This window comes from Empidonax traillii, unplaced genomic scaffold (genome assembly GCF_003031625.1).
Source record: "Empidonax traillii isolate 1590-97213 ecotype Southwest subspecies unplaced genomic scaffold, ASM303162v1 scaffold116:size1738432, whole genome shotgun sequence".
NCBI lineage: Eukaryota > Metazoa > Chordata > Aves > Passeriformes > Tyrannidae > Empidonax > Empidonax traillii.
The window spans coordinates 218,021-239,763 of NW_020955309.1; the positions used below are offsets into that span (position 1 = coordinate 218,021).

Below are 21,743 nucleotides of genomic sequence, written 5' to 3' on the forward strand. Positions count from 1 at the left end.
CAGCTCCTGCCATGAATACTCTGTGCTCGTCTCATGGAATTGCTCTGGTTACTTCTGCTCCAGACTGAATGACTCTGAAACCCACAAAACACTTTTCGGATAGTGATGTGAACACTTTGGTGTTCTGTGTTCACATGTTTGGACAAAGTTGTGGAAGCAGAGTGAGCATCTTGTTTTTCACACCTTTTTTAAAATTTATTTTTCTTTTTTATATTGAGTGAATCTGATTTGATTTGTAACACAAAACTGCTGAGTTTTGAGAACGAAGTATCCTTGTCTAACTATTATGGCTGCGTGTAGAAAAACACATTGGTTGGATGGAGTACTCTGATTCTTACAGGCTCTTTAATTCCATTCAGTTTTACTGATTTTTTTTCTGTGGGAGATTTGGAGACATGTTATGCCTTGGGACAATCTCTGCAAGACTGAGGATTGCTACAGTGTGGGGAAATAGTCATAGCTGTGAAGTAAATCTGTGGGTCATGCAGCTTGCCACAGGACCTTGATAAGCTGCTGCTGAGATGTTGGGTGTCTTTTTAGAAGGAATAATTAAAAAAAAAGTAAAAGCTGTGTTTTTCTTCCTGGTCTTAAGGTGGAAGTGGAGATGGGCTCTGCTGTCACTTGGCCCAGCTTCAAGCTCATGACCTTAGAAATGTCCATGACCAGATCACTTTTTGGAAGTTTGGAATAGAGTTCCAACAGAATTCAGTTGTTCAGTGCTTTTTAAAATATTCTATTACATTTATATTATTCTGCCTAAACTTTACAACAACTGTCATAAGACCACTAGACAAGTATTAAAAAATTAACACATAAAACTTGTAGATGCATCTCTGCATAAAAATACCCATGATATAAAAATAAGCGAGACAGCTCTTTTTCTTTCTGTCCTAATGAATGACAGTCTTGATGAATATTCAAGCTTTGCAGAAGGTAAGTCAAAGGATACAGGCAACAGGCATAAAGCTTTTACTGATTGTGATGTTTGTTAGGGTGTGACAGCAAACACAAATAATAAATACTATTGTGAAGCTGGTAAAGTCTAGGTTGTCTGAAGCGCTTTAGTTTTGGTACTTTATAGAAAGCTGGTGTGTGGGGGGGAAATATTTCACTGCTGCAATGGGATTTCATCCTGCATTTTAACTTTTATCCAGTGATGAGGTTATAGCGCTGTGTAGTGGCCGCCAGTTTTCACTGGGACCACCTTCATCATTCCATTTGCTTCTCTCTGAAGTCCCTCTGGAGGGGCAATACTAACAGCTAAGTCCTGATGCTGGGAAACAAAACACCTGCTGGCTAGTGAGGTAGGAATGTCTGAGGAGAGCAGTACCTGGGGATAAGTTGTTTGGCTCTCTCTTTCACTATTTTAGTAGACCTGGGATTCTTACGGATGCATGTGCAATTCGGAGAGTTATCACCTAATAAGTTGCGTGCTCATAATGGGCACTGCTGCTTTGGGATGGTCAGTGTGAAGTGCTGACCTGTAGCCTGGTGTTCCTTGCTGTTGTTCTTTAATTCACTACCAGTGACATGAAAGAAGACGAAATAATCCAAGAATTTTAAATTGCAAGTGGAGTGCAATAGACCTTCCTCTTTTCTTTTTTTGTCATCAAAACCAAGCTCTGCTGTTCCAGTTCTGATTGTGCTTTATCTCAATAGAGCCTGAGATAAAGAGGAGGAACAGCATGAGGTAGGATTGGAGCTATGTTAGTCTGCAATCCTTTCTTATCCGTGTGGTTCTTCCCAGCCATGTGTGAACTGCATGAGAACTTGTCTTGGCATTGCCTTGGCATCATTTTGAGGCCTTTTAGGAGTTCTCCCCATTCCCCTCATTTCCTAAGTCAGAGAAAATGTCCCTCAGCTGGAGTTGAGCAATACCAATGGTGTAAATCGGAAGATCTGACCCACTAAGTGTTTATTAGTGTTGACATTTGAAAATGCAAACTGCAGCATAACTGCTGTGGGTCCCTGCTCTTCCATAACACCCCAGTAGCAGCTCCTATTGACTGGTGGAGGTGTACTCAGTGTAGTTTGGCAGTTGACTTTTGTCAGGGCTGGAGAGACGAAACCAGAAAGCACTTTCTCTCTGGCTGGCACACCATCATACTCCTGTCCCACTCACCCAGACGCTTTACAAGCTTCACTGGACTAAACACTGGGAAGATTAGTTTTCTTCTAAATAGCTTATGGTTTAGGTAATTGGTTTTCTGAGGACTCAAAAAATAAAAATTGTAAATCTGACACAGGGTCAGTGTTAGTTGTGTGCTTATCTGCTCTAGGACGTTTATGAGAAGCATCAAATGCATTTATCTCTAAAATACTAAAAAAAAAATATAGTGTAGCATTTCATGGTTGCTACTGGAATTAGTGAATATGCAGGCCTTGTTCGAGCTCTTCACAGCCTTCTTTGAGCTCTTCACATGAGGACAGGCTTACAGTTTCATCTGTTGGGCTGCTTGAACTGTCAATTTAGTGTTTAAGGTCTGATTCCCCTTGAGGTCTCTGTGGAACAAAATGAAATTACTTCTGTGGATGCTACAAGAGATCTTACGAACTGTTACAGAGATCCTCAGGGGAGCATGATTTTGTGACAAACTTAAGACCATCACCAAGCATGTTGTTTATGATATTCCCTTTCTAAACCATGCCTAGGAGATAAGTTTGTAGTATGAGCTCTTAAGTCATATCTGAGGGAGACTGATGCAGCAGGGGGAGGAGTTATTAATTTATTGTGAATAGGAATATTAGTAAAACACAGAATCAGCTTTGTTTTCTAGGACCAGTCCCTAAAGATGATCAGACCTTCAGAAGCTAAAAATTGAATCCCATCTCTTTCTTTTCTCCTCCCAGCAAATTGCACATTCTCTTTTCTGTGACTGCTGAAGTTGTAGTTTCTCTGACTTAGTGCATGCAGCTGTGCCAAGATGGGCAGGAAGATGAATGTGTGAGCTCGTCTTCCCATTCCTGCTGTCCTCCTGCTTGTGCCTGTAACTTTCCAATCCATGCAGCTCAGTTGCCACATAAAAGCATAATTTCCCCTGCAGTGGCTTATTTTAAATTTAGACATTCTAAAACCTGAGAGATCAAAATATTTCAATGGCACAAGAGGAACTCATTCATAATAAAGCTGTTAAAGCGAACTTCATGGCTGTAAGCTGCGTTCATTGTGCAGGAATGATTTGTCACTCACTTATTGTGACTACAGGGTTGTGTTGCAGAGGATGACAATCCTGCTTTAAGGACACATCTTGAGCTGGAAGTAAGTGGCAGCCACAAGGCTGGTGTGGGCTTTCAGCTGTAACATAAAACAGAGAGTTAATTTCTAGCTCCTGTTTGACTACCTGTCATTCAGGTGCTGCCCATATAAACAGCCAGCATTTTATACAAACCAAAAAACAGCACAATGGAAAGGAACAACTCTTAAGTGCTTCACTGGATGTTACTGTAGTAATCTTGGTCTGCTGCCATTAGGGTTTAGAAAGGCAACTCTCTCAGTTCTTTAAAGTCTTTTATATGTGCACATGTTCCTCTGGCTTTCTTGATTTCATGCTCTCACCCACTTGCTCATTTTCTTACTCATTTTGCAGGTTCCAGACAGAGTTTGATTTAAAAGCTTCTACTAACTAAATGCAAGTGGAATAATGAAAAATGAGAGTGACTATGGCTCAATTTTGCCACATTTTGTAAATGTCTACATGTTAAAGTCAAATGATACAAGGATATCTTCATTCCAGGTCACCTGGGTTGTGATTGGCAGACCTTCCCAATTTGCTTGTTCACATTGTGTATCAGAGAACTGTAGAATCAGCCAGGTTGGAAAAGACCTCCGAGATCATCAAGTCCAACCCTTGATCCAACACTGCCAAGGTTATTAGACCATGGCACTAAGTGCCACATCCAGCCTCATCTTAAAAACCTCCAGGGATGGTGAATCAGCAGTCTCAAAATGATGAGACAAAAATTCTCCAAGATTCACTAGTTCACTAAGATGTTCATACATAAAGTGATCAGTTCTTTTACTTCAGTATCAATATTATTATAAAATATTTATGGGGGGAAAAAAAAGGAGATGCAGAAGCAACCACTCAGAAATGCTCTAGTCAGTGCAAGAAAGGTAAAAGTGATGTAGATATCCTAATATAAAACAAAAAAATTAATGACTCATACAACTTACTGAAAAATTATCTTTCTAGCAATAGGGAAGGACTATGAGACATGGTACCAAATGAGGAAATTTGTTTCAGTGCTTCTCTCTAACAAGGTATAATTGCTGCCAGGCTGATAAAGCTTGGGATGCCATTAAACTGATAATGAAGTGCCACACTAAAAATAGTTGCTCTGCTTTTTTCCGGTTGCCAGAACCAGCAGAATCATCTGTATCCTCAATTTACTACTGAGTCTGAGATATCTCTGTGTGGAGGCCTCAAGCCTCCTGGGATGAGAAGTGTCATCTTTTCTCTGTCACTCAAAGCAGAGTTCAGAGCTCATCATGTACTAAATAAGCAGATAGAATTGGGAACCAGTCATTTGATCCTGTATGTCTGCTCACCATGTTTGGATTATTATAAAGTGTGCTTTAAAAGCTTAAGCTTGAGCATTAAGTGAACCAAGGAACATGCTCTGCATAGAAAATGTAGTGTGCTTGTTTGTTCTATTTTTAATAGTTCTAATTTTAATAGTGTCTAGTTTTATGGGACCCCTTTGAAGCCAGATCCTCAAACTTTACATTTCATGTAAAGCAGTGACAGGAGGGCAAGTCTTGTCCATCTTGGGAGCTACAGAATCTTTTGTTGCTTGTTTTCTAATGTTTTGGAGGATGAAGCAGGTTGGCAAAAGGCATTGCTGAAGGCAAATAATTATCTTAGTTTCTGCTTCTGGCTGTTCAGAACATCTCCAGAAACCCCAGAATTTTGCAGCCCCCAGGTAAAAACTTGGAGCTCTTTAGTTATTTTGCTCTTTGGCAACAGTTAACTTCACATAGAGTCATTTGCAACAGAGCCAGTGTGCTCAGCCAAGTTAGAGTGTTTCTATGCTCCTGGATGTTTCTTGTGCCATCAGAGATGCTTTATGATATGCAAAGTGGTACAAATGTGTGAAAATGTTTTGATGCGATGTAAGTGAATTTACAATATGATTCTGGTTTAAAAGTGTGGTTGGAGGAATATCACAATCATCACATTTTCAGACCTAATGAGACTTGGCCCTGGTGTTCATGCCAACCCCTGGGATTAATCCAGGCTGGGGATGAGCAGATGTAGCAGTGCTGGGGAGAAGGACTTGGGGGTGCTGGTGGGGGAGAGGCTGAACATGGCCCAGCACAGAAATCCCCCGTGCTCTGGGCTGATCCCACAGCGTGACAGAATCCCCTCCTGCCCCCTCAGGTGAGACCCCAGCTGCAGAGCTGTCTAATAGCCCCAGGGCCCCAGCATAGCAAGGACATAATGCTGCTGGAGTATGTCCAGAGGAGGCACTAAGATGATCAGAGGGATGGAGCAGCTTCACTGTGAGGAAAGCCTGGGAGAGTTGAGATTGTTCAGCCTGGAGAAGAGAAGGCTCTGGGGTGACCTAATTGTGACCTTCCAGGACCTGAAGAGGCTACAAGAAAGGTGGAGAGAGACTATTTACAAGGGCCTGGAGTGACAGGACAGGGGAGAATGGCTGCCCACTGCCAGAGAGCAGGGTTAGATTGGATATTGGGAAGAAATTCTTGACTGTGAGAGTGGTGAGGCCCTGGCACAGGTTGCCCAGAGAAGCTGTGGCTGCCCCATCCCTGGAAGTGTTCAAGGCCAGGTTGGGTGGGGCTTGGAGCAACCTGGGATAGTGGAAGGTGTCCCTGCCCAGGGCAGGGCGTTGGAACAAGATGGTCTTTAAGTTTCCTTCCAACCCAAACCATTCTATGAATCTATGGTTCTATGATTCTTACCGAATTTGGCCAAAGTCCCTTCATCATATTCATACACATAGGCATCACATTCAGATGTACAGAAAGAATTCCAAAACAGAGCATGTTGGCAGCAAGGTAATGACCCACTTCCCTCTAATATAATGGCCAGTCTTCGCGAACGAAGATCCAGGGAAGGTCTTTCCACCTTCCAGCCTGCGCATTGGATTTTTTAGGTGAGACACAGTGTGCGCGGAACTGAGCCCACCCTTTAATCCTGAGGTTCATCTGCCGGGGCCAAGTGAGCTTGGACGGTGGCAGCAACATCCTCAGGACTTAGATGGATTGCCTTACAGGGCTAACGAGCTCCATCTGCCCGGGGAGGGGCCCTGACTGGGAATCGAACCCGGGCCTCGGCAGTACAACTCTCTCTCTCTCTACATACATTGGGCTTGGCAGATGTGCTTCATCTCTGAGAAGAGGAAAGTTACCTTTCAAGTGATAGATACATAAACTTAGAAGGAATGAATATGCACTATATATTTGTTGTGGGCCTGAATATTTGCTGTGCATTGATGAATGTCGTCCCTTTAGATATGGGTACATGTTCTGTGTTCTGGCCAAATTACGTCATGATTGTAAACTGTAATGTCTCCCTGTGAAGTATGAGCGTGAAGCCTGATCCAAGAGATATTGAAAGAGTTGTTTCAAGGTGTTCATAATTAACAACAGCATATTTCTTCTATTACTCTTTAGATTTGTCTGCCATGAAATTAAGAAACAAATTTTGCTCAAGGATCTGGGACCTGCTACTACTGGGTGCAATTTTCTAGACTACTAAGAGCACACTGAAAATTTCTGCAGCTCTAGAAAACATTAGATGGAGATCACAGCCAGTGTTAACTTAATGATAGGGTACCAAAATCAGGCTACAACGGCTACCGAAGAATTTCACCAATTGAGAGAGCTATGTAGTTACATAAATCAGGTAAACTGTGCTGTACATGCAGCCCCTGAAGAAAGAGGCAGCGATGGTACAGCTTAGACAATAGTTATTATACTACTGCAAAGTTAAAATAGTCCTATGCCAAGTGTATCATGGGTATGCAAGAAAATCTGCATCTCATGGTTGATTTCAGTGCAGAAGCCACAATAACACAGACAGTAACATCCCAACTGAGATCAGCACCCCCTCCAAAATTCCCTTGCCTTTATTTCTCATTGTATTAAGGCTAACACTTCTAAGTCTTGTAGTTTTTCTTGTTGGTTTTTCTCTTGGATTTGGATAAGGAGAATAATGCTGTCCAGTCCAATTTTGTCTGTGCCATTTTGAATCATGGTTCTCATTCACTAGTGCAGCATTTTAGTAATTTGCATGAAGATTACCAAAAATAAATTGAATTTTATGTGATTTATTTTGCAGCAATTATTTTTCCTTTCCATGTCTGCATGTCAGATCTGATTTGTTTGACCAATACCAAGTTCATTTGACAATGACTAAAAGCATTCTTGGTGCACTTGATGCTGGATAAGGAATGGGACTTTCCAGTCCTTGTAACATAGAGTTTTACATAACACAGCACATATACGTGTAAAACTAGATAGTGTAGGGAGTTATCACTGGTTTTAATTAACTCACAGTATTCCCATGTGTTCGCCACCTGCGGGCAAAAGTGCAAGTCTTGGAGTTTGATGGAGGATTTTCTCCTCACCTCAAATTCATGTTCAGGGAGAAATCTTTATATAATCATTATAGAAACCCATGGAGTTTGCACTTTGCTCCAGCTGAGAGAAATACACCAATACGAGAACAGAAAGAGTTTATCTTCCTGTGTAAAGGCAAATGCTTTTGTCTGAAGGGTAAAAAGAGAAAAGGGAAAGGAATAGACCATTTTGAGGCATTTTGCTTTTTGAAAAGTTTTCTTCTTTTTCAAACAATATATTTGGAAGAGAAGTTTCCTCATCAATAGACATCAAAAGTTCAGCAACTGCCAACTAAAACACAAGATAAAATAATATAAAGTAAATTCTCTTTAGTGAAGGAAAAGAGGCTTGTTGGATGGCACCTTTAGAAACATACGAGATGTGTTAGAATAAGTGAAAGCATATATTGTACATGTAAATATGTTTGTTTGAGACATGCTTTGCAAAGCTTCACATACAAGCTTAGTTCTGTGTATTTGCAGACTATCATCACCTGATTCATTGCTGAATAAAGCATTAGGCTTGAATCAACCCCATGGAGTTCTCAGTCTCATTGTAAAACTGACAAATACAGTATCACTGGCAGGAGAGGTAGAAGTCTTCTGATTGTACTTAATGCACCCAGACTTCAATACAAATTACCAGAAGATGTTTTTACTCATGTAGGTGCCTTGCAGAGAGCACTCCTGAAAGGCTTCCCAGGGTGAGATGCTTGGGATGTATCACATAGAAAGGGAAGGAGTGCTCTGTACAGGAAATAAATGTCAAGATGAAGACTAAGAAAAAATAAATTAATATGAAGCAATCTGACTGATTTCAGGTTGAATTTCAATGCATTAAAACAAAGTTATTCAGGCTATGCTAATAATCCTTCTTTCTGGTTCAAAACTGAAATAATAAGGAGAAGTTATATTCATTGAACTTCTAATGAAGTTTTTGTTATCAAAAGCAAGACTGATGAACGCAGTATGGCTAAACTCTAGAATTAAAATACAGAGCTATCAAAAAGAGAAATGTTTTCAATTTTCTACTTTCTGCTTTTCTACTTTTAATTTGAAAGGGGGTTTAGTATCTTGTCTAACTTTCCTACATTGAACTGCTTTTCCATGAACAGTTAAAAGTATAAACATGGTAATTGTAATAAATCGTACTTGTGTGCAGTACCAACTGCAAGAGCTTGAAGAATCATATCCTAAAAGTGTGCAAAGAATTGACTTTGCAATGATGAACAGAAGAATTAGCATTTCAGTCAAGCTGGCTGTGGAGGTACTGTGGCCACATTTCTCCAAGTGTCCACCATGAATTATTAGAAATATTTTGCTTTATGCTTGCTCTTTTTACCCTGCAGTTCTCAGACTCTTGCCCCCACTGCCAGCCAGCACCCCCTACGTCCTCTGTCATTCAAGTTCTTGTACAGACAAGTTGCTTGGCCACAGTCCCACTATGCAGAATTTACCACTGTGAGCCACAAAAAACTACAGACTAAAAACCTGATCCCATTTGTCAAAGGATTAATTTCTACAAGATTTACATGAACAAGAATTCATTACTAAATCCCAGGCGTGAGGCTAAGCAGTATTTTACACCTTTTGCAGTTTAAGAAAATAATTTTTAGCTTGACTTTACCTGGTTAGGAAGAATCAGTTGAATTCAGCTAATGTTTACCTATCTGAGTAGGAAATGAAGCAGAGTTGTAGCTTTATTATGTGGGACAGGGCAATAATTCATATGATGTTCGCAGCCCTCCTTTCAGTATTGCAGTGGAAATGGGAAGAATTATTTTTGCATGTTCTCTCAGAATGTTCTCTTCAGAACAAAGTACTTGATTTTTAGAGATGAATCCTGGCTTTAAGGGACTTGACATGGGATTCTTTGTCCTTTAGCACTTGCTGAGAACAAATTAAGTTCACATCTTACAGGTTTTAGGCCAGGAAGTAAATATGCCTATCTGGCATTTGGTTACAAAATCTGCTCACCTTGTCTGTATAAAGTGACCTATTTTAGAGCATCTAGAATCTTCTAGTGTGAAAAATCAAGCTTCTGGGCCTTTTAACTTATAAGCTTTCAGCACGTAAGTAGATACTAATTCATTCTCTGCATTTTGGTGCTTAAATGTGAAAACACTTGTGGTTTAAGCCACATCCTGGGATGACACAGGACATAAATGAATTACTAGGAAACAGTGATTCAGGGCAGTGCCAACCCCATACTCCCTGTGGGGGGAAGCCACCTTTCAGATTCATTCTGGGTCAGACCTTGCCAACCACGCTAGTTTTGTGGGAAGCCAGATTTCCAAGTTCATACATGCTAATGAAAAGAAATAGGGAACAGCACTATCCCAGCACTTAGAGTAATTCTGGCAGTAATGATAATTTTATGGCCTTAGACTTGGTCTTTTAACAAAGATAGCTTTGGGTTTCTGCTGGCAGGGTAACTCACACCCTTGTAGCTGCAGCCTGTGGAGGGTTGGTGTGACTCCCCAAGTACAGCCACTGCCAGGCTGGTGGGAGGGAAGGGATGTGTCTGGGGGAAGCTTTGTCCCATTGTCCCCCAAAACTGGCCAGTTATTGGGGCCAGAATAAACAGGAAGTTTGTGGGCAGCAGTGGGGAAAGAAGGGAGTGAGGTTCTCAAGTGGATATGGCGATGGAAGAACAGGAATTTAAGAACATGTTAGGGTGAACACCTTCCTCCATTTGCAGGGATTCCACATGAGTATAGTTGCCCAGAAACAGATGCAAACAAGCCTTGGCCTCCAGCTTTCTCAGCTGAGGAAGCCTGGTAAAGAGATGTTTTGTAGTGGCAAGTGAATTAGAGGAGGTTGGGTAAAGAAGATGAGAAATTCTTAATCATTTTGACTCCTCCACTCAAGGTTGTCAGTAAAACTACTACATCATTCCTCTCTGAGGATGCTTATTTTGGAGCAGTGTCTCTTTAGTACTACCTTACACAGGATAACCTTTACCACTCACACTCCTGTCCTCCTAACTAAGGCATTTGGGCACAGTACAGAGGATATCACCCACTGTTTGGAAGCCAGCATATAAGAAACACTCATCTATTTCCAAAACTATGCTTAGTAAGGTACAGTAAAGCACATTAGGCTGTTTTATTCTTGCCTATGTTCTACCGGTTTCTGCAGACACATGTAACCCATTTATGCAAAGGGAAGTTGTGGAAATACTGGTTTTCTGCAGCTCACGTTGCTCCAGAAGACCTTGCAGCAGCTTGTTCAGCTCAGGGGGGGAAATCCACTGTCTTTCATTCCAACTTCTGTGAAGGAAGACATTTCCACTAGAAAAGTCTAATACTAGAAAAGAAAAGGTGTATATTTCCTTATGCTTTGAAAGAAACTATTATTACTATTTCCAGATAAGTTGTAAGCCATATTTATATCCTATTTTGTCTTATTAGTGCAAGACTAAATTGCTGTGACCACAACTACTTATGGTATGTATCATCATGTGGCATCTTTCATTACAACAACCTAAAAAAAGAAAAAAAAATCTAAGCAAATGAACCAAGTTAGTGGCTGTGCAGACATATAAAACATTGTATTCAGGTCCACAGTACCAAAAATGTCTTTGATTGCTCTCGTGGTAAAGTGGTTTAAGTTCGGTACATAACAAAACCCCACTGATTTATGGGTGGGCAGTGAAGTTTTAAATGCATGGGCAGACTCTTAAGGACTGTTCATGCTAAACTGCTTTGTGCTGCTGGCTCGGACTAGCACTCAGTTCTTTGATGTGCTTGTTTATAAAATTGCACTTTGCACGCAGCTTACTGCATGGTAGTTTTAAGAGGTCCTGGAGCTCTCTGCAGTGCCACTACCTGAATAGAAAATGCTACCTTCAGCATGAAAAATTAATACAGTGTGGGCTGAAACACAGTAAAACTGCTTAATATCAGTGGTATTTGGTCTGTCTGTTGAAATGCTTTAATATGAAATGTGTCCTGCTCAACTGGTGAACAATTACTACATTTTCCTCTTGCACCATTCAGTTGTCTCTCATAGCTCCTTGGGAGATTGTGGTGGTGTAATTGTTGCAGAATAAATGCTGTTGACCAGGTTATATGGATCTTTAACAAAAATTTTCTCCAACCTTTTCCTACTTTCACCGTGTTCCAGAACTGCTGTGTCCTAGTGCTACCTCTGTCACTGATAGCTTGATGCCAGTGAGGGCTTTACATCTCCATAATGAACAGGTTAAGCAGCATCTTACATGTCTTGTATATACTAAGCTACATATGATTGTCAGATACAGGAATTCATCTTCTCAAGTTGCAGAAATTAATTTCTTGCTTTGGAGGACTTAGGGGTCTTTGGGTGCACATCCTGTGAGGTTAAGATATTTTTTGCTCAGAGTTACTGCACCTTTTTATTCTCTTTGTTTTTTAGCAAAGAAGAGCAAACGTACTAATTGTGCTGATCCTTCGATCCACTAAGATGGTAGGAATTTCCCATTAGGAATTCTGGCCTTAGCTGCTGCTCTTACTTCAAAGAATAACCCTGGTGCATACACACACAGGCTCATGCAACAGAACTGGAGCTCAGTCCAGATAAAAGAGTAAAAGTTGCTGATGAGTTGGGTGTCTTGAGGAAGCAAATGCAGAAGGGACAGGACATGGTCAGGAGTGCCAGAGGGGACAGGGGCAGCAGCTCAGGATCCCGGGCTTTACCTGCTCTTCATGCATCTCCCATGGCACAGGGTTCCTAAGTTGCAATGATCAACTGACAGTTGCCAGCTGATTTTTAAGAAACTGAAAAATCTGAAAAAAAATTATGCATCTATCCCCCATGTTGGTGAACAGCATCTAGGGCTACAATTGGAACTGCCAGTTAACTCCACTAGTTCCTTTACTCAGTAGCTTCAGTGTGATTGAAACCAGGAGGGGATCCTTGAAACTCTTTGTGGTGGATTGTGGAGCAAAGAATCAAGAAATATTTAAAACAATCCCATTATGAATATCTTGGACATGATGCACAGAAAATTTCATGTCTGTCAGAGTTACTAAAATAAGATTTTCAGGTGCCCTGGGGATTCCTGCTCTTTTAGAAAGGTTCTGTCCATCCCATCTTCACAGTATCCCACTTCATTTCCTAGTAGGTAAAAAATTAGGAAGTTTCACGGTACTCTGGAGTTGAGACTTTTGGCTCTTCTTCTGCATTTTCCAGTGGGAAGGGGAAGCTGAGGGACCACACAGCAAGTCATCCTGTCACTGCAATGCGTGTTTTAGTCTCTGGAGCGTCTTAATGTACTTGCGGTGAGATGTGCCTTAGTCACAATCAGTTTATCTGCCTAAGTGTTCAGCTTCTCAGAGAGGTTTTCCAACCAGTCCTGCCTTCTGTCCTGCTGTAGCTAAACCCATAACAGTAGTTTAATTAAACCATGGATCTTTTGTGCATAGTAATTTTTCTCTAAGGATCATGCAAAGTCAAGATAGTTGGAAGATGGATGTGCTTCATATTGTTGGAAGAGCTGAAATTGGAGAGTCACTCTGAAAGAGAGACTTTTTCAACACCGAGAAGAAAATCATAGAATCATAGAATCAGCCAGGTTGGAAAAGACCTCCAAGATCATCGAGTCCAGCCCTTGATTCAACACTGCCTTGGTTACTAGACTATGGCACTGAGTGCCACATCCAATCTCATCTTAAAAACCTCCAGGGGTGGTGAATCCACCACTTCCCTGGGCAGCCCATTCCAATGTCTGATTTCTTCCTGATGTCCAACCTAAACCTCCCCTGGGAGAGCTTAAGACTTTAATTCTCATGTCATGGAGGTAAGAAAAAGAAATTAGAGACTGGTACCAAAATCAAAGCAGAAAAACAAGAATGGGGAAAGATCTGATTTAAATATTACAGTAGTAGGGTAGTCTTAGAATAGATTTTGTCAAGAAAGAGGTGTTGACGGTGAGTGGGTGTAGTAACACAGAACAGAAAAAAGAACTAATTATTAAATTTCTTCAAATATTTATTCTTCATACCAAATCCAGACACTTTTCTTTCAGTTTTCTGGCATCTGAAATAAATATCGGTATTCTGGCTTCCCCAATTAAATATTGCATAATTTCATAAATACTGCTAAGCACATCTTCCTGCTTTTGTTCTGTTTTTTCTCTCTCCTATTACAGTATTTTTGACAGATTTCCACCTCCTTCAGGTGCAAAGTATTTTGACAGAACAGAATACATACACATGGGTAAATACTGATTTTGGGGTTTAGGGACTGTTAAAATTTACAATTACTTAATAATAGCTTTGGCTTCAAATTTGTTTAGGATCTCTGTGCTTCTCAGTACAACTAATCTTCATTATTTACCATGAGGTTCAATATTAATATTTAATTCTTATTAATTAATTTTATTATTTTTAACATATTATTTAATTCTATAATTGTATTACTTTTCAGGCACACACACAGATTAGTGTGAAAATGGTTCTTGTGAAATCAGAAAAATATATTGTAACTTCTAAATTTCTTTTAAAAAAAGAATGAAGTAGAAAGTATTTATGTGTATTTGCTTTGCCAAAGTGGAATATCAAATGCAGTACTGCACACAGAAGTTTGAATTAACATAATTGCTGAGATATAGCTACATTATTTCTCATGTGCTTTAAAGCTTTGCATTTAGTTGCATCTTCTGATGCTTCAGCAAGTGCTTCAACTCATCAAATGATTGATGGAAGTGTTTGTAAAAGCTTGGATGGTCACTTTATACAAAATTATAAACCCACTGTTGTACTTAATGAGGTCAGTGAACCAATCAGAAAAGAAATACATAATTCTGTAGCATGAGTCTGTAAGCATGATACTTCTTAGGCTTTTGAAGTTTAATGAAGCAGCTACTCAGCTGCTGAATATTTTTGTCAAACATAGTCAGTATAGATTTTAAAACTAAAATGTTGCTGAATATTATGGTCTCCTTGGAGAGTCCCCGGCTCTTATTCCCTTTAAAAACTCTGAATCTTTTATATGTTAATGGTTTTGAAATCAGCCATTTGCTTCCTTTCCATTGTAAATGAGGCCCGGAGTCTGATTTCCTTCCGCATTGTCTGAACACTGTATCCCCATCAGCTGTCTCAGTTCACTCTCTGGGGTATTTGTGATCTGAAAATAGCTAAAATAATCCTGTAAAGCAAACATTTTGCAAAGCATTTTCCCATTTTAGATGCATTTCTAAGAATATGAGTCCCTGTGTGAAAATTTGCATGGTACAACCGCAGTACTGGTACTACAGTGTAGTGTGACTGTGGTATTTGATGCAAAATGCAGGTTTTTTTAGGGTTTAAATTCTGTGCAACACGTGAATATCTAGTTGTAATTTGCAAAGTTTATATGTGACTGTAGCCAAGTGTCTCAAGGCTTGCTAGGAAGTCTTTTTCTCCCTTTTGCAGAGGGATTAACCCACCCTGTAAACATGCTGACCTGAAGAGCAATCCTCCAGGAACACAGCCTGTGGAACCACTCAGCCTCCCCTTGCCCAGCCAGGAGCATCCTACCCAAGGTACCAGGAATTCATATTCCCAGACTCTTTGCGACCAGCATAATACTTCCTTTCCAATTACCACAGCTGAAAGTGCCATACAAAACACACTTTAAAGAGCAAAGCAGAGAAGAAATATACTAGCTAGCTGTGATTTCTGCCTCACCTTGTGGCATAAATTACCACTGCGTGCAGGCTGTGATTAAGCAGGTCTGTTTGACTAAAGCCCTGCACAGGATTAATTGCCAGGTCTGTGCTGGGCTTTGGGCTAGTGATAGAAGACACTAAGCAGCAGTGGAGTGTTTTCAAGGGGGATTTGAAGCCCATCAGCTGTTTTCTCCTCCAATACATAACTCTTGCAATAGGCAGACTGTAGCAGCCTTTAAACTGAGAAGGGCACAAAATGAAGATTGTATGAAGTCCTTTGAAATGCTTCAAAGGAGGGGGAGTAACAAATGGTTCAGTCTTTCCGTTTATCACTTGTGACCTTAGGAGTCTGCAGAGGGAAAAAAAAGCAGCACAAAGCTCTGTCTTGCTGTGTCTGAGAGGTACACTCTGTTTTTCAGTGTCACATAATGTTTTAAGCTGCTGAGTGGGCTCCAGGAGTCTGAGATGGGGAGCCAGGAATGTTTCTGCTCACAGGGATGGCAGACAGGGGTTAATGTGCCCACACCACTACCCTGTTCTCCCTCTTGCCCAGATGGGGACCTGCTGCCCAGCACCATGAGGACAAGCCGCTGCAGTCACCTGCCAGGAGTGCCACCGGAGCACCCACCAGCTCCTGAGGGCAAGGCCCTGCCTGGTGGCAGCGGTCCCCCAGCCAGCAGCTGCCCTCAGTATGTCATGCAAGTGTCATCTAAAGACGGGCAGCTGCTCTCCTCTGTTGTGAGGACGCTTGTGACACAGAGGTATGTGGGGACAGTGGGTTGGGGTGGGCCCTTCCCTACTGGATGCACACTGCTTCTGCAAACCTCGTGGGAGCTTGAAGGAAGGATGTGGTGCTGTGCTTCATGAAGCAGTGCACTTGTCATTGAACCCTCATTCTAGTATTGTCACTGAGGGGATAAATCAAACTCTTATTTTTTTTAGTATTAGAAAGCAGGCGTTAATTTATTAACAGCGCTGCGCACGCATGGGGTTGCTCCTCATGCACACACACTTTTCACCATTCATACATTCTAGCAAACAGAGAAACTAATGTTCATTGTCTATAAATTGCATAATTCTTTTCATTGATTAGTATTCTAACATTTATTGGCTTCTCACTTAGGCTAATCAATCTGCATTTTCAGTCTTTTTTATTATCTTTTTATTCCCAGATACAGAATGTTTCAGTACAACTGTTGAATTGTCTTTGTTAGTTTCTTTTTTACCTCAAATTGTGGTCTATAAATTCTGCATTCCTTGTGTCCAGTATATCTTTTTCAGCCTTTGTTCATTGAAGCAAAACCTAAAGTTTCAGTGATTTTCCCAAACTGTGTTCTCACAACGGCAGCTTATGACAAACCTTGCGAAACACTGGTTACAGTGGACATACACACTGCTTATGGTTAATTAAAACAATTAATTAGAAAAGTTATTAGGAAAGTTATATTGCTTCTGACAGCATCATAATGATTATGCTACGTAATATGGCACATTTCCTCAACCTTTCCCAAACCAGCGTGATGTTTTGACAGTGGTAGTGACAAAACCTTCATTTCTGAGATCACCTGACTTGGAAACAAAAACTCTCCCTACCACATACACCAAGACCTCAACCTTGGCAGTCAGGGGAGCTGAGCTGAAGCTGCAGTGAAGAGGCCCCATGTTTAAGCAGCACCAGAGCTCCCAGCCTGCTTCCTCTTTCCTCCAGCTGCACCCAGGCACCACCTGAGAACTGCCTTCCTCTTTCCTGAAAGATTCCTCTGTAAAACAGAGCATCTTAAGAGTTAAAATTGGAGTCTTTAGGTTATCAGTGGCAGGAGGAGCATCCTTATCTCATTGCATGTTAGCACTTCCCATCAGGAAGGTAGGTGGATTGAGGAGAGACAATGCAAAAGAAAAGGCCAGAGTATCACCACTGAAATAAGAGGTGGCACCCTGTACATGAGCAGTGATGACACACATCACCACTACATAAGAGATGTCCAGCTGAAGTAGATTTAAAACTTCCCTGATGCACTTGGAGATTTCTTGCACCACTGCTCTGTGAAGAGGTGGGAAGAACAAAAATGCAAAAGCACTTGGTCATCTGTCTCTCACCTACCACTCTGGTGTTTTTCACTTTACACTTTCCATTAGCTCAGCAGCTTGAAATAGTAATTACAGAGCAAAGTACTCAACCTGCAAGTGTCTCCTACACTGTTCATTTGTGACATGCATGATGTACTGACCAGTGATTTTCTCTCCTCTTCCTCCAGCAGCCCCTTCAATGACCGGCCAATCTGCAGGATCTGCCACGAGGGCAGAAGCCATGAGGACCTGCTGTCCCCCTGCGAATGTACAGGGACCCTGGGGACCATTCACCGCAGCTGCCTGGAGCACTGGCTGTCCTTTTCAAACACCAGCTACTGTGAACTCTGCCACTTCAGGTTTGCAGTGGAGCGCAAACCCAGGCCGTTGTTGGAGGTCAGTAGATGGGGAACATCCATGAAAGCTCGGCTTTACTGAGAAAATCATGTTTGTTTCATACGGACGTCACAAAGCCTTTGCAGCTCCATGGAAGCCACAGTGAGCTGTGAGTTTTGGCCTTGGCAATCTGAGGGCAGGAGCTCAGGAAAGGGCAGGAATAACAAAATCCTCATTTTGAACTGAATCAAAACAAGCAAGAAGAACAGGATCAATGGGTTTGCTTCAGTGCAAACTTGAGTGAGGATTTAGGAAATAGTGTGCAGCAAATTCCTAGAATACCAGCCAGCTTAGTTGGGAATGAAAGAGAGGTAAGTAATTGTTTCTGCGGAAAGCAAGGCAAGTGTCAGGATGTAGCATGTTAAATATAGGTCAGGAATTTTATTTGTTCTTGATTTTAAGAGGTAACAAACTAAGGAGCCTTAGAAATGTGGTTTCCATGTCAAGCCCACAAGAAGGAATTGTTCTTGTATAGCGTCTGGTATGTTTAGCCATTTGTGAGTGACCTTTTGGCCTCCTCTTGCCTATGTACTAGACATAACAGTGAATTGGGCAATTGTTTCTCCCTTATCAATGAAAATTCATTTTTTGCCAACAATAGATGTTTTAGCAGCTTCATGAAGTTTTACAGGTTTTAGGGGCTTTTTTGGTCCTCAGGAAAAGAAAAAAGAAAATGAAAAAACAAACAAACAAACATACAAAACCAAAAAAATTCAAAACCCAAAGTCACTGTCGTGACACTGTTAATGAACTTTGTCTTCCCATGTACTAACTTGGAAAAAGAGAAAGCAAAAATTATGGTTTCTGTTGAATTTAAAAGTGAATTACAATAGTAACATTTGACAAAATTAGTGAGAAGCATCTTCTTGTACTAGTTGGTGACACAGACACTTAAAGGCTGAGCTTGGGTTCAGGACAACATATCTGTCCTGTGCATTTTAGTTGTTCTGTAAATTGCATTATAACTGGTTGAAGGATTTGGTGTTAAATATGTCTTTGGTGCTTCTTGCAAGATCCAGACTCTGCAGGGAAGCTGGTCCCAGTTTAAGAAAACGCTGATGTTGAGTGTTCTCAGGCTGTCAGCAACTAAACAGCAGAATCTTTGCAACTGAGCATTCTCACATTTAAACGGCAACATCTTTTGGATGTTCAGCTGCTCTGAGCCTGTGCCAAAGAGTTCTTGGTCACAGCTCTGGCACAAGGATGGTTTCACTCTGCACTTGCCTTCTGAGAAGAAAGATAAACGATGTTGAGGCAGTGCAAAGTAAACATTTTAGTTTTAGAGCTCAGCTTCTCCAAGCTGTTCTCTTGTGACAGCTCCTCGTGCGGCTCGTGTTGCATAGATTGGATGTGACACTGGTCAGACCTGATAATGTTTGAAGGAATCAAAAGCAAAGCTAACATGCCTGGGCTGGGGGAGTCTTGTTGCTTGATAGTTCCCTGATGAAGTGAGACTTCTTTTTGGCCAAAGCAGCAATAAATAATAGCAACAACAGCAGTGATAATTAGAGTAATAACGATAAAGCTCTCTTTTATTTCTCAGCTGAGGACAAATGAGAACTATGTGCAAGAACATTTCTGAAACAAAAGCTTTTATCTTTACTACCTAATATTTTCTGACTTCTTAACTACTTACACCCACAGTATTTTAGTGCAGTAATCAACAATTGTGTGCAACTGCAGAAAAGGTCATAAAAAACCACAGTCCTTTGTGATCCTATGAAAGGACTATGTTTTCAGTTTAGAAGGCAATTGAAGATTTATTTTTATAGTTGAGTTGCATGTAAGGGACAAATTAAAAAAAGAATACCTGCTAGTGTAATTTAAGTTTGTCCTGACAGTTTATACTTATTTAATACATGGTGCTTTGAAATGCAAAGACCTCCCCATGCAAATAATAACAGCAAATCTGAAAGTTCCCAAAGCTTGACTAAATCAGATGCAAGTAGCCAGATTCCCTCATCCTCTTTGTCCTGAAAGCACTTCACTGTCTGTCTGTCTGTATTACCTAGAGTGTGAGGTCATGATGAGAGGTTTATCAGGTATAGCAGGACTATCTCTCGCAAAAACTTGCTGTGACGTTTGGGTGAGCGACAAGCCAAAGTGGCCACCTGCTTTTAACACTGTCATGTGTATAACTTTGTGGTGGGGTATCAAAGTTCTCCTGGTTTAGTGAGATAATTAGTTCTCCAAATACTCCCCTGAACTAGATGTAAATGGTAAATGGTCCTCCTTTCATTGGAGGTGAATGATGTATTTACCAATGCATTTTAGGAAGTCAAGAGGGACTATTATACTCATAAAGTGATTTGTACTTCATGGGAGCCCCTGGTGGTCTAGTGGTTAAGACGCGGCACTGTCACCGCCAAGGCCCGGGTTTGTTTCCCGGTCAGGGCCCCTCCCCGGGCAGATGGAGTTTGTTAGCCCTGTAAGGCAATCCATCTACGTCCTGAGGACCTCGCTGCCACGGTCCAAGCTCACTTGGCCCCGGCAGATGAACCTCAGGATTAAAGGGTGGGCTCAGTTCTGCGCACACTGTGCCTCACCTAAAAAATCCAATGCGCAGGCTGGAAGGTGTAACAAACCTTCCCTGGTTCTTCGTTCACGAAGACTGGCCATGATGATGTACTTCATAGTCTACAGAAGCTCATCCAATAGCTCCTCAGCAGGCCCTGTCTCATGCAGAGAATACATCCCATTCAGGGGTCAGTGACAGGTAGTATAAAAATGTTTGAAGCAATCAGTCATCATATTGATCTTTTCTCCTAGAAATCTTCCATCAAGGAAAAAAAAAATGTATTTCTCACTATTCAAAGATATATTATTCTCCTTTTTAGAGGGAAAAAAAGAAAAAGAGGGAAAGAAAAGAGCATAGTATTATGTTTTCTCCCCATCCCTTCACTGGACTGATCACTGCTTCTTAGTCCCTTAGCCATGAGTCTGGAAGAAATTTGTATCAACTGAAACAAACTGAGATACTTCACTTGCTTTATCCAGAAACATCATATCTGCTATTAGTTCTCAGGAGAGGCTGAGAAAGTAGTGAACTTAAAGTGAAGTGAGGAGTAAGTGGCTTGGCTGATTGTTCAGCCATATTCCTTCCTCTTTGTGTAAATCATTGTGGAAGCAGTAGAGGATTTCTTGCTGCACATCGTAATTGGATGAGAACATAGCATTTCTCCCCCCTACCTCTCACCATGTTGCTGGTTTTCCACTAGTTCATTGTGAAATGAAAGCATAAAACTTTGTAGTAAGATGTCTTTTTGTTCTTTTTTAGGCACTTGCTCATGGTCATACTAAGGATGTGAGGCCATGCACTCAAACAGGAAGTCTTTAGCTCTGATGCAAGGGACATATCTACGGCTGTATCCTGCCTCCTACATAGGACACAAAAATGCAAAGAGACCACTTCTACTTTCTCTTCCTAGCTTACATTATGCACAGCAGCCTGTTTTTTCCTGGATTTTCTTTGCAAGGAAAAGGAAAGGAAAATCATTCATTTTGACTTCCACTTCCTCTTTCATACTTCATACCTTTTCTCCATCATAAGCTTCTCTCTGGTCAACTGTGTACTTCTCAAGGGAAGTCTTTGCCACAGGACATGTAATTTTTGTCTGGGGGCAAAGCTTATCCCAAGAAATGTACAGTCTGCTAAATTTTTGATGTGCAAAACCCAAACAGAGAGGCAGGAAATGGCAGTACAGTCTGTCAGGCAGGTCCATCTTCCCAACATCAAATTTGCAGAGCTCCTTGGTCCACTTCGTTTTTTAACTCAGATTATTCTCCCCAGAAGAACTGTGTTTCCAAACCATGAATCAGGTACTATGGTGGTGACTAACAAGTCCTTCAGCATTCAAAGAAAACAATTTCTGTGTTTTGCCTCTTGTTGTATTGAATGAAGGAGCTCTGTGACTTGTCCTTTGGCACCTCAAAGCAGCACAGATTTAAATTGCCTTGGTTATGGGCTGAGCTGGCTAGGAACTGTTGTGCTCTCTCCAGCTGACCCTGCTTCTGATGGGACTTCTCAGAGCACTATGACCTCAAACTTCCTTATTGCCCAGTC

The 21,743-nt window shown here is 41.1% G+C and overlaps 1 protein-coding gene across 1 annotated transcript in view; it reads left to right on the plus strand.

The window, feature by feature from the left end:
* Nucleotides 1-21,743, plus strand: part of MARCH3 (membrane associated ring-CH-type finger 3) — a 62,276-nt gene that overhangs the window by 26,758 nt on the left and 13,775 nt on the right. The window contains exons 3-5 of the mRNA XM_027883003.1: nucleotides 14,982-15,091; nucleotides 15,771-15,978; nucleotides 17,473-17,680. Of these exons, the coding sequence (XP_027738804.1) occupies nucleotides 14,982-15,091; nucleotides 15,771-15,978; nucleotides 17,473-17,680 (526 nt within the window). The remainder of the gene's footprint in view (nucleotides 1-14,981; nucleotides 15,092-15,770; nucleotides 15,979-17,472; nucleotides 17,681-21,743) is intronic.